General features: G+C 43.8%; 1 protein-coding gene across 1 annotated transcript in view; it reads left to right on the forward strand.

Annotated features, from left to right (window-relative positions):
• Positions 1-12,963, forward strand: part of LOC147659275 (membrane-spanning 4-domains subfamily A member 4A-like) — a 274,825-nt gene that overhangs the window by 225,109 nt on the left and 36,753 nt on the right. The window contains exon 6 of the mRNA XM_086951841.1: positions 12,088-12,213. Coding sequence (XP_086807967.1) covers positions 12,088-12,213 — 126 coding nt within the window. The remainder of the gene's footprint in view (positions 1-12,087; positions 12,214-12,963) is intronic.

The following is a 12,963-nucleotide window of genomic DNA, read 5'->3' on the forward strand; positions in this document are numbered from 1 at the left end:
ATGTCCAGGATGAGTCGTGCTGAGGCGTTCTGAATCCGCTCGTAGAGGGAGTTGCCGTAGTCCAGACGGCTGGTGACGAGGGCCTGGGAGACCGTCTTCCTGGTCTCTGTGGGGATCCACTGGAAGATCTTACGTAGCATGCGCAGGGTGTTGAAGCACGACGAGGAGACGGCGTTGACTTGTCTGGTCATGGAGAGGGAGGAGTCCAGGATGAAGCCCAGGTTGCGTACCTGGTCTGTTGGTTTGGGTGCGCTGCCCAGGGCGGGGGGCCACCAGGAGTCGTCCCAGGCGGAGGGTGAAGTTCCCAGGATGAGGACTTCCATCTTGTCCAAGTTCAGTTTCAGGCGGCTGTTCATCATCCACTTGGCTACGTCTGTCATCCCTTCGTGTAGGTTGGCTCTGGCGGTGGCGGGGTCATTGGTGAGGGAGAGGATCAGCTGGGTGTCGTCGGCGTAGGAGATGATGTTGAGGTTGTGTTGGCGTGTGATGGCTGCGAGGGGGCTCATGTAGGCGTTGAAGAGGGTTGGGCTGAGCGAGGAGCCTTGAGGAACGCCGCAGATGACTTCGGTGGCTTCTGATCTGAACGGGGGGAGGCGGACTCTCTGTGTCCTTCCGGTGAGGAACGAGATGATCCATTCCAGTGCCTTCTCCTGGATTACGACGTTGCTGAGGCGCTGCACTAGGGTACGGTGGCAGACAGTGTCGAAGGCCGCGGAGAGGTCTAGGAGGATGAGGGCCGCTGTTTCTCTGTTGTCGAGCAGGGCTCGGATGTCGTCGGTGGCTGCGATCAGGGCGGTCTCGGTGCTGTGGTTGGCCCGGAAGCCAGACTGCGAGAGGTCGAGGGATCCGTTTGTCTCGAGGAAGGCGGCCAGCTGCTTGTTGACGGTCTTCTCGATGACTTTTGCAGAAAACGGGAGCAGCGAGATGGGGCGGTAGTTCTTGAGGTCGGTGGGGTCGGCTGATGGCTTCTTTAGAAGAGCGCTGAGTTCGGCGTGCTTCCAGCTCTCCGGGAAGGTAGCGGTGTCGAAGGAGGTGTTGATGATGTCCCGCAGGTGGGGTGCGATGACAGCGTCGGCCTCGTTGAAGGCGTGGTGGGGGCAGAGGTCGGTCGGAGATCCGGAGTGGATGGAGTTCATCGTGCGGACGGTGTCTTTGGTGCTGATCGGGGTTCAGGCGCGGAGGGTTTGTGGGGGGCGGTGGTTGAGTGCGGAAGCTGTTGTGTATGTCCGCGATCTTGTTGTGGAAGTAGGAGGCGAGGGAGTTGCAGAGGTCTTGTGAAGGGGTGATGTCGTTGTTTCCGGCGTTGGGGTTGGAGAGCTCTTTAACGATGTTGAAGAGTTCCTTGCTGTTGTGGGCGTTGTTGTCCAGTCGTTCCTTGAATGCAGTTTTCTTGGTGGCGTGGATCAGTTGGTGGTGTTTTCGGGTGGCGAGTTTGAGGGCAGTCATGTTGTTCGGTGTTGGGTCTCTGCGCCAGGCTTTCTCGAGGGCTCGGCAGTTCTTCTTGGAGCTCTTGAGTTCGTCCGTGAACCATGGGGCTTTCTTGCTGCCGGGTCTGCTAGGCGGGGTCTTCAGAGGGGCGAGGTCGTCTGCGCAGTTGCTGATCCACTTCGCGAGGTTGGTGGCCGCGTGGCTTGGGTTCGTTGCGCTGGTGGGAGGGTTCATGCTCAGGGAAGTGGCAAGCTGGTCCGCTGTGATCTTGTTCCAGCTTCTGCGTACAACCTGTTGCTGGTGGTGGTGGATCGTGGTCCTTCTGAAGCTGAAGTGGACACAGCTGTGGTCCGTCTAGTGTAGTCCGGTGGCGTGGCTGAAGGAGATGTCCTTGCTGGAGGAGAAGACAGGTTCAAGCGTGTGGCCGGCGTAGTGGGTGGGGGTGGTCACGTACCCACTTTGGCCATATGTGCTTTATTGGGGCAATCTCCCTTGACCCTTTTAATGTCTGTGTACTTATCGGTTGCATTGATCAGGAGTTTCCTGCCCAAGAGTTAGCCTGACAACTATGCTCCCTCCCACCTGAGATCTATCTATCAGCAATCCATGGCCTTGGTGTCAGGGCCTGCTTGACTACAAATTTGTGAGTCGAGGTTGATGTAGAGTTCACAATAGGCCATTCTGTTAATAAGGACGAGATTTAATTTTCATTGATGAATGCATCAATTTCCATATTAACATTTCCACCTTTAGTTGGTTCTTCAAGTACATTACCTAACTCACAAACTAACTCATGTATTTTGACAGTTACTTTATTTAGTACCTGTTGTTCTTTATGCTCACGTTTGACAACAACTATTTTCCTATTTACCTGCATTCTTCCCAGGTTGAAGACTGTGTTTTTATAGCAGGTGATCCCCAATTGTATAACCCCACATACCATTAGCAACATAATGATAACTGGCAAAAGTGATTTACATATACCGGATATTCATTGTGGGAGCTAGGAGAACTACCACTCCTGCTCAGGGGCACCTCCCTCTTCTAGCATATTTCTTTGTAGATTATGCAGTGCTTGAAGGGCAGGCATCAACGTCTAATTGTTCAAGGCATTCCCTGTTATGAACGAACAGCAAGCTGCTCCAATCTTAGCACAGACTCCTCCCTCCATTGCAGTCAATTAATCAAGTACATAACAGTGCTGTATTACTATGAGGTGGATTGCTTCCATTTCTTCTTTGATAGAATTGAAGCTGTACTCAGTGCTGTTCATCATTTTGAGCATCTCTCATTGTGTTATTTGTAACCTGAGGGCGTTAGCTTTCATTTGCAGGGTGAAGAAGGATATCAACTCCTCTGCCCCCAGCTATGCTTCTGTGAACAGTCTAAATTCTTCTGTCATGTCTTTGAATTGTGCTCAGCCAAAATAGTCAGCCGCTCTCCTTTCACGAGCCTGGTGCAGCAAGTTGTCTTTTTCCTTAACGGATGCTGATACAAGTCTTATAGCTCTTTGTTGTACCTTGGGTTATCTCCTTGTTAGCTGCTCAGCCAGTATGAATGTGATGTCTGCGTGGAATGTTGAATGCTGGATGACAGAGTGAGTAGAATGTTAGTGTGTCTGGAATGTTAGTGTGTCTGGTGTGTGTGGGGAATGACAGTTGAAGAGAGAGGGCTGAGCAGCTACCATCCTGCTCCTGGTGGGGTTTCCTCCTGTTTATCTTACTTGAATAAAGGAGCTTCAAGAAACTACCTGACTACCCATCTTTTATTCACAACATTTTGGCGACGTTTGAAGAAGCGTGCAAGATACTAATTTCAAGTGAACTAAAGTACCTATAAGCAATGAAAATAGAAGGAAATGAACTGAATTAAGGTAAAAGACTTTTAATGTTAAACTTTGTTTAAGCTACCTGGCACTACAAAACCCCACCAGTGACCCCGAAATCGGTCGCCCTAAACTCTTAAATAAGTGCCAGATTAAGTTTACTTGTCCATGGTGAAGTCATCTTTAAATGGTGTTATGAGCAGTGGAGTGTGCCATGTTTTGTTGCTGCTCGTATTTGAACTGGTGCTGTGATGAGGAGTGAAGCTCCAAGCTGATACTGAGAGCAACCCTCTGATTTTACAAATGAAATATGACCTGCCGATCTCAGGTTGACAAGGAGCTGCAAGAGCGTTTAGAAGCTTGTGAATGAATACAGCTACTGGGAAGATTTATGAATAAATCACATTTAGTGGAGAGCGAAAGACTGTTAAAGAAATGGCTTATTGGCTTGGAACATCGTTTTTAAACTGTGTGTTCTCGAGGAAAAGGAAATCAGATGTCGTTTTAAAAATGGAAACTGTGAGTAAAAACCACTCAGGTCTGGATTGTGACATCGTTTTGAAACTGTATGTGTGTAAATTAAACTACCAAGCAACTATGATTGAAAGAAATGAGCCAAGTGGAAAGGAGATTTACAGTGCACGTTTGCCTCTTATTTGAAACCGATACACTTGTGCTGTTTTTTCTGAAGCTTCACTTCCAACTAGCTCCGTGTATTGTGGTGTCTGACAGTGTAGGGAACAAGCGCCATCTGGTGGGGCTTCCCTGTTCGTGCGGAGCCACTGACGGCAAGATCACAAACGAGCAGATTGAAATCTCTTCAGTTTGCTGCAGGTTAGACAGCACAGACAGTACGTTGGAGTTACAACAGTTATACATGCGACATTTGAATTGAAGGCACATTCTTACCTTGAGCCTCTGTCGCGCGATCTTTCATTGTGCCACATCGTACGCTTGAGAGCTCCAGCACTACTATGATGTTTTGTGAGGCAGTGGGAGCACGCACTGGCCTTGAGCCACCCGGTGCGACGTGCCTTTTTGAAAGAGAGGTCGCAGTGGGACAACCGGAGTGTCGTCGGAAGAGTAATGTACATGGCCAGACGCAGTGTGTAATCTGGATTGCTTACAAGACTGATGCAACTACATCGCAAGAGAGTGAGGTGTACTTTGGCTCCAACTTTTGACATACAGGTCGATTTTGTGAAAGGCTTAGCAGCCAATGTAAATTGTTTATTGTAGTGTGGTGCATGTTACTTGGGGATTAAGCGCTGATTAGGGCAGTTATTCCCTCTTCTGAGGAGAACTCGAGTGCACTATGATTTGTATTGCAAGTATTTATACATTAATTTAACCAATATTGTGGTAGTTTATTTAGCTGTCTAAATAATTTATATAGCAGTTTAGGTTTGTCTCATTTACTTATAGAGATATAAGGAGCAATTTCTAGTAAGTCTGTTTTGATATATTTGACTCATTTATTTATGGAGATATAAGCAGCAATTTCTAGTAAGCCTGTTTTAATATATTAGTATTAATTCTTGCAACAATTTAAACAACTGCTGATTCATTTATAGTGTTATACAGCAATTTATATAAGTCAGTTATATGTAAAGTAATTCATGCAGCAATTTATGTAAGTAAGACTGTGATGTGTAAATAATTTATACAGCAATTTATATAAGTCTGTTATACTTAAAGTAATTTATACAGCAATTTATATAAGTCTGTTATACTGAAAGTAATTCATACAGCTATTTAGTAAGTCTACTGTACTACATTTATAATTATTTATACAGATATTTAAGTAAGACTGTATTAGTTTTAATGATTTATACAGCCATCCTAGTAAGTCTGTTTTACTTTTAATGATTTATACAGCAATCCTAGTAAGTCTGTATTACTTTTAATGATTTTTACAGCAATTCAAGTAAATCTGTATTAGTTTTAATGGTTTATACAGTTATTCAAGTAAGACTGTATTACTTTTAGTGATTTTTTACAGCTGTTCAAGTAAGTCTGTATTACTTTCAATGCTTTATACAGCAATTCAAGTATGTGATTTAAGTGATTAATTATTGTTACTTACATGGTACGAATTAAGTGGTACAGTTTTAGCAAGATTAGCTCCTGATTGGGTGGATCTTGTAATTGCTGGTACTTTAAGTCTAGATGTTATTTTCTTCTGTAGGGTAGTTGAGCTGGTCTCTATACGTTTTCAGTGCGGGGTGTGCGCACACTCTTTTCACTGTTTTCACCCTACGTAATCTTTGTGCTTAGTATCAGGTTTGCCTTTTTATCTATCTGTACTCACTTGTGCTATGCCTACTCTGCACTTGATTATTATATACACATGTTGGTATTATTGCATTTTACCATCTCTGTATTTTTATAACGTTCCCAAGGGAAGGGGATGTGTCTTGCTATATTTTCTCATTTTCTCTTTTGCACTCTTTCCTTGCTGCCTATCTTTTACTTAGTCTTCCTTTCTCTTATCTTTGGTATTCTGGTCTTATTTTCAAAATATATTGCAAGTTTTATCTTTTGCTATTTTTAAATTGCTATGTAGTATATTATTGTGTTTTATTCCCATTGAAGGAAAGGAGATATGTTGTACCTTGGGTTATCTCCTTGTTAGCTGCTCAGCCAGTATGAATGTGACATCTGCGTGGAATGTTGAATGCTGGATGACAGAATGAGTAGAATGTTAGTGTGTCTGGTGTGTGTAGGGAATGACAGTTGAAGAGAGAGGGCTGAGCAGCTACCATCCTGCTCCTGGTGGGGTTTCCTCCTGTTTATCTTACTTGAATAAAGGAGCTTCAAGAAACTACCTGACTACCCATCTTTTATTCACAACACTCTTCTCCAGGAATGACCATGTTGGGGGGTTCATGGTGACTAAGCATGGCGGAAAATCCGTTCCGCTCGTGGATTTTGCGGATTTTCGGTAAATTCGCAATCCGCGAACGCTCGCGAATTTACTGAAAATCCGCAAATTTGCACGCAGCTGATTTTTTTTTCTTGGTGATACAATTTTGCGGCGTGTGGCGTTCACTTACCGTCATTCAGCGTTTGCAGAGTTGTTTTTCTCGATATTTTGCGAGTGCTGCACCATTTTGGATCTTGCTGCGGGATCCCTCAGGAGTTTGGCGACGCATCGCGAGAGTTCGCAATTGCGAACATGTAGGTGCGGCGGGCAGCAACAATCTCGCACTCGCGAAATTACAAAATTTGCAATTCTGCACAAGAAATCCACTAGCAAGCAGCATAGACCTTCTGAAAATGATGATTTTTATCAGAATAAATCCTCAGGTTGACATTTGCCTGCACTTTTTTGGATTTGAGGCCTTTTGACTTTCTTTGGAGCACTTTTGGATTAGAAATCAACTTTCACAAGTAAGTTTGTTTGGGGCATTACAGTTGCTGTTCTGCAGAAAAACGAGTTTTGCAAACCTGAAAGCACTCAGCAGGTGCAAAAGTTCACTCATCATTAGTAACCATTCCCTGTAGTACTTCCTGAGGGGCCCCTCCAGAGTTCAGTTGCCTACGTTTGTTTGGGGCATTACAGTTGCTGTTCTGCAGAAAAACGAGTTTTGCAAAACTGAAAGCACTCAGCAGGTGCAAAAGTTCAAACTCATCATTAGTAATAGTAACCATTCCCTGTAGTGCTTCCTGACTGGGGCCCCTCCAGAGTTCAGTTGCTAGTTATAATAATTCTATGACCCTGCTCTAACCCTCCCAGCAGACTCATAGAACAGCTACAAGTAGGCCACAAAGGTCCTGGGAAAAAAATTGCACTGCAAAAGAAAGCAAATTACAGATAAGGAAGCAGGTGCCAGACTGGAATTTTAAAACAGTGACACATTAATAAATCAACCCCAAATTAATTCATGTCAGTTGAAGCAGGGCAGGTGTGCTTGCTTTTCCCCCTCATAATCTACAGTGATGATGAACCAGAGGGTGGCATTGATGTACCAGAGAGTGGCATGGGCAAAACAGAGGGTGGCAGTGGTGAAACAGAGGGTGCTGGGAACCTGTGATGATGAACCAGACATAGAAACAACATAGTCGCGACCGTTGCGAGCCGACAAGTAAGTTCGCAATTGCGAACTGGTACAAAACCCTCGCAAACTGGCAGAAACCCTTGCGAACACAAATAAAAAATCCGCAAATTTGCGAGAATTCGCGGATTTTGCGGATTGCGAGTTCGCAAATACACAAATTCGCGAACGCCAGATTCGCAAAATCCGCCCATGCTTAATGGTGACCAGGAAACACAACCACCTCCATCCGGGAACAAGCTGAGTGTAGGCGTACTCGCCGCACTGACAATAATAGTCCATCAGCATGGTGGTCCACATTGCATGTCTGGAATGTATAATATCACTCAGCAGTTAGAAATTCGTGCCCACTGGAAGCGTTCCTTTTCCTCTGAAACAAAGAATACAGTGTTAGTTCCTGTGCAATAATGGATAGTCCTTTCCCTTCTGACCAAGTGTAACCACCCACCCCGGTGTACCCTATTTCCAGACCCGGAATGGTCATACTTTCCTTCAACACTTACCCATGCAACCTATTCCCCTTTTTATTTCCAAGATTGATGGCCCTACAGAGGAATTCCATGTCCATGGACTATTTGTTGTTTAAGAAGACCACCCCGGTTACACTAAGAGTCACCCTCAGTCCACAGATGGATTCTGGAGCAGACATGTTTGTGCACTGAGTTAGGGATTGGGTTTGAACAGCCGAATTCTCCAGTTTATAAAACAACTCTACAGGGACGTAGGCGCCAGGGTACGCTATGGTAGACAGGGTGAGTGCTCAGAAAAATTCCCTATGAAGAGGGGTGTGAGACAGTGGTGCATATTAGCACCCCTTCTCTTCACCCTATACATTAATTCCATCGGTCAACATCTCAGGTAGTCACAGCACGATTATCCGACTATAATGGAAACATCCGTGCCAATACTCTTATACGCTGATGACGCCGCTATCATGTCTCGTACCAGGGTTGGCCTACAGAAGGCTGTCCTGAAATTTGCTAATTATATGAGAGATAGAGGACTAAAAGTCAACACCTCAAAAACATATACCATGTCATGTGGCCCTGGGTCTAAAAGGACACCTTGCCCCATCTTTCTTGATGGTAGGAGAATCGAGTCCACAGAAAGATTCTCTTACCTAGGCATAAATTTTGACAGGAAAGGAAGTTGGCTGCCAGCTGTGTCCGCTAGTTAGTTAGCCTTTTCTAGGACCATAGGCTCTTTGAACAATTTTGAGGCAAAACTAGGGGGTAGACCAGTGAGAGAGCTGATCCATATTTACAATGCAAAATGCGTTTCAACAGCTGCATATGGCTCAGGTCTCTGGGGGACGGAAAACGTAAAATCGATTCCATATTGTGAGAATCAGTACATTCGTCACCTACTGGCCATACCCAAATCAACACCTACTTATGCTGCACACATTAAATTGGGTTTGCCTTATATCTCTGATATCATAAAAACTGCGCCCATACCATTATTGCACAAAGTTTGGGTTACCCCTGAGCCTTCAGTAAACAGAGACTTAATCACCGATTGCCTTAAACTTGACGGGGTAGGTAACATTAAATGGATGACCTACGTGAAAAATATGATGGTTGAGATCGGGCACTTGGAATTTTATACAAGTCCACTGAGTATGGAATTGGTGTCTAGAAAATTAATAAGAAAGATGGTCTTGGACCACCTAAGCAATAAGAGGTGGGACCTGGAAAAACCAAGTCCACAGTTATCAGATATCATAAATCACCACTGTGAAGGGCTCCAACTGTACCTTAAGTCTAATCCAAGTTGCTATGCTCGAATGTTACTTTCCCGTTTTAGGTTTGGCACCTTTTTCCGTCTGATTACTTTCCCACACTGTAATAATTGGTCAATGGAAGATTTAATATGCCCATGTGACGACACCTCCCTTCAATCAAACATTCATTGCGTGTTCTTTTGTAAATTCCATCAGACACCAAGGAGGGCTTTCCTGAAACCTATTTTAAAGGAGTGGGGTATTCGCACTTGTAAATTAGCATTTATCAGATTGCAACAGCTAGAAAGTGATTCTGTAATTCATGCAGTATCTAGCTTTTTAAAACTTGTCATTAGGTTTCGGACTTCAATGAAATAACCCTGATGAATTAATTCCTTTTAAGATTGTTTTTAACTGAAATACAATGTTTTTCTTTAATGTATCTGAGCAGAAAATTAGACCAGCATAACAATAATTGTTTTTATCTTGGTGAATCTTGAAATTTGTATAATCCATGCAATGTTTATGGCACTTTATAATGTATGCTTTTATGATTTTGTTCTTAAAAATCGAATAAAGCTTTTCTGAACTGAACTGAACTGAGTTGGGGATTTTGCCACCTCCAAAAATCTTTTCTCTGGGAAATCTCAGGGCCATGTGATATCTTTCTCTATGTGGCCCTTCCTACGCATGCTGCCCAGCTCCATTTGAATATCAGTGGGTTCAGTTAGGATAAATAGAGCTGTTGGGTTGGTGTCCTGTGTGGTTCTAACTTGTTAGGTTGGATCTTGTCCCTTAACCGCATGCGCGCTAGCGGTTTTCCCGCTGCGCGCTGAAAATTCGAAAATCGCGTGTTACGTAGCGCAGGTAACGCCCATGACGAGCTGGCTTTGTCATCAGCACTGAAGGGGTTATTCTACATTGGTAGAGGTGCATTAGGCATTTTGCTTTCTCCTGGGGTACTTCTTGGGACAAATAAGGCTTGTCTGCCCCTACCACATGTGGGGATAATAAACAGATATAACATGAACTGGCTGCAACTGTGGTCATGTGCTGGTACCATATGTTAAGCAACAAGGCGCTGTGCAGTACATGTGGGATGATGGTGTTCTGTTTGGTGTAATTGTAGGTAAAATATGAAAAGTCCCTACTTAGGTGCTGTAATTCCCTTTTAGTAAACTTCTTTTGACTCTTCAGTTCCATGGTAGTAGTCAAGTCAAAATTCTTTATTCGGTACTTACAAAGATACCATTAAAGTGCATAGAGAATACATACATACAGTTTTAAAAAGCACAGTTAAAAAACATTTAAAAAAGATTTTAAGAACATTTTTAGTTAAAAAAAAGATTCATATATAAAAAACAGTACGCCATCATCAGTCAGTGGGGGTTTCAAACTGCGTTCAAGTGGGGTATACGGTTGTTTCCCTGGTGTTCCTCAATCTCATAGCAACTTTAATGAAGCTTATAACGCTTAGCAGAGTATGTGGATCTGATGCTTTTTGCAGAAATAGAAGGGCTGCTTTAGCGTGCTTCAGGTTTTGGTTTTTCAGAATCCTAACTAAAAACTTCTTTCTTGGCTCTGAGTAGAGAGAGCATAATAAAACAAAGTGAAGGGTGTCCTGCGGAGACCTAGAGTCGCAGCCGCAGGAACCCTTCGCCTCTACAGTAGATGTAAAACCTGCAGGAACTGCCAATAGATGGTGTAGTAAATTCAAGCGGAACCTGGTCATATAAAATCTTTCCTGCGCATTATACAGTACCGCTAGGTATGGTTCTATTTTGAAGTTTGTAGATACCACTGACCCATGTGCCACCACCGAGGGTTTTTTATTTTCAGTGATCACCCTCCTTGCTGTTGACCATGCATTGAATGAGTTTTTAAGTAGTGTTTTATTCTGTGCGGTCATCTGCTCTGGGTCAGTGAACAGATCTTTACAGCCAATACAATCCAAGGTATCCTTTACGTATTTTAGCCATGTGATTTGTTCCCATTTGTCCCGGCTCAGACAATCCGTAATAATCTGTCTGCTAAAGCAGGCCCCTGGGTTTGTCCATATCCTGATCCAGGCCATAAGTGGTTGAATCTTAATTTTGTCCTCGATATCGGGTTCTCCTAGTTCCAAGTGGGTTTTGTGTGCGGGTGTGCTCTGAGGGACCTTGAGTAATCTTTTCAAGAATTTATTTTCCTCAGCTTGTATCTGCTGTATATGGTTAATTTTGCAGCCCCACACTTCTGCTCCATATGCCGCTTTAGCGCAGGATACAGCTTTGTATAGGTATAATATCTGTTCCGGTGACCACGTTACATAAATTGTAACTTAAGACCACAAGTATATAAACTCATCAGTGTGACAGGAAATTTCACTATATATGTGATACCCTATTTATATGTATTTGCCCAGTTATTCAGTAAGATAAAAATGTACTATATATCAATTAATCAGGGGTTTGTGCCATCTAGTAAGATATGGATCATTTTTGTTGCCTCCTAGCGCTGGAGGACTGTGTGCAACAAAGGACTAATGCAGGCACCTTTGTGCCATGTTGCATGGGTGCCTGCATTACAGGCAGGATTGCTTTTGTTCAAGAAGGATCACCTTCCTGCCTAAACAATAACTCAAGGGCTATTTCTCCTCATTACACCTAACTTCTGAAGGAGTAGCATTTTGATGCATTCCCAGGGTTTACAGGTCTTTCTAAATCTGAGAATACATCCATGGGTGGCTGCATGGGAATGCCCATCCTTCACCCAAGCTGAAATGTAACTCAACGGAGCGCAAGCCAATGCTTTGAGTTACATTTGTTTACAAAGTTATGCAATGCTACACAAATCAGGCTTCGAGGGGCTTTGAAAATATTGCTGAAGCCTTTGCATTGTCCTTGAGCGGACCTGAGTGACGCAAAGACAACCCAAAGGCTTCATAATTACATACCAGATGCATTTCATGTGTTGAAAAAAAAATCCCACTAACATGGGGTATGATACCCAAAGGTGATGTGAGTACATTTGTGTTTTTTCTGGCTTAAGTCTATTTTTCTATTACATTTCAGGGTATCCGACAAGGCATTGTTTCCGTGATGCTCATTCTCACAGCACTGGAAATCTGCCTGGCATTTTCCACCTCAGTCTTTGGATGCAAGTCAGTCTGTTGCTCTGGCAACACAGCAGAAATTCAGGTAACAAGTATCCTCTGATGATACAATCTCAACTTTCTAAATATTCATAAATGTTTTGTCAGTTTCCCATATAAAAATGTCCAAAGAAAAGCATGTCTTTTCTATTGACTCCAAAGGTACTTCTTTTAAATGTTAAAAAGATCATTATTACTATACGTCCGGTCTTTTCGTTGTTGAGTGAGAGCAGGATATATGTGGGGCAGAGAGTGAAAGAGCCAGGCCTTCAGTTTTGGTTGTAGGATTGGTAGTCGAAGACAATCCTGTGGTTTTGGACAGCATTAGAGAGATTAGGTTTATGGTCTAAGATTCCTCGGCCACTCATTCTAAAATAGCACAATTTTGTAGTTCTGATATTATTGATATAAGGAATTCAGGGCCAGATGTATGGCTCTCAGTATTTGCGACTAGATATCAGCACTTTTTTGCGACTTGCAAATTGCGAGTCTCAAACACTGATGTCCAACAGTGTCTGTGACACCGTTTGTGATTCCCAAATGGGTCGCAAAGGAACTGCCTCATTAATATTTATGAGGCAAGTCGCATTTTGGGATCCCTGTGGAGTGGTGTGGCTCACTGGTTAGAGGCGGCAGACCCGGAAGCAGAGAACGGTCCGGGACCAGGGTTCAATTCCCGACGCAGCAGGGTCGTGGACCTGGGTCAACGGACTCAATAATTCTCGCCTCGGTGCCTACTCTAACCAGGGAACACACTCGGCAACTCTGGGCATTAAGCTTGCCTCATCTCTACAAT

The sequence above is a fragment of the Lissotriton vulgaris genome, unplaced genomic scaffold (genome assembly GCF_964263255.1).
Source record: "Lissotriton vulgaris unplaced genomic scaffold, aLisVul1.2 SCAFFOLD_435, whole genome shotgun sequence".
Lineage (NCBI taxonomy): Eukaryota > Metazoa > Chordata > Amphibia > Caudata > Salamandridae > Lissotriton > Lissotriton vulgaris.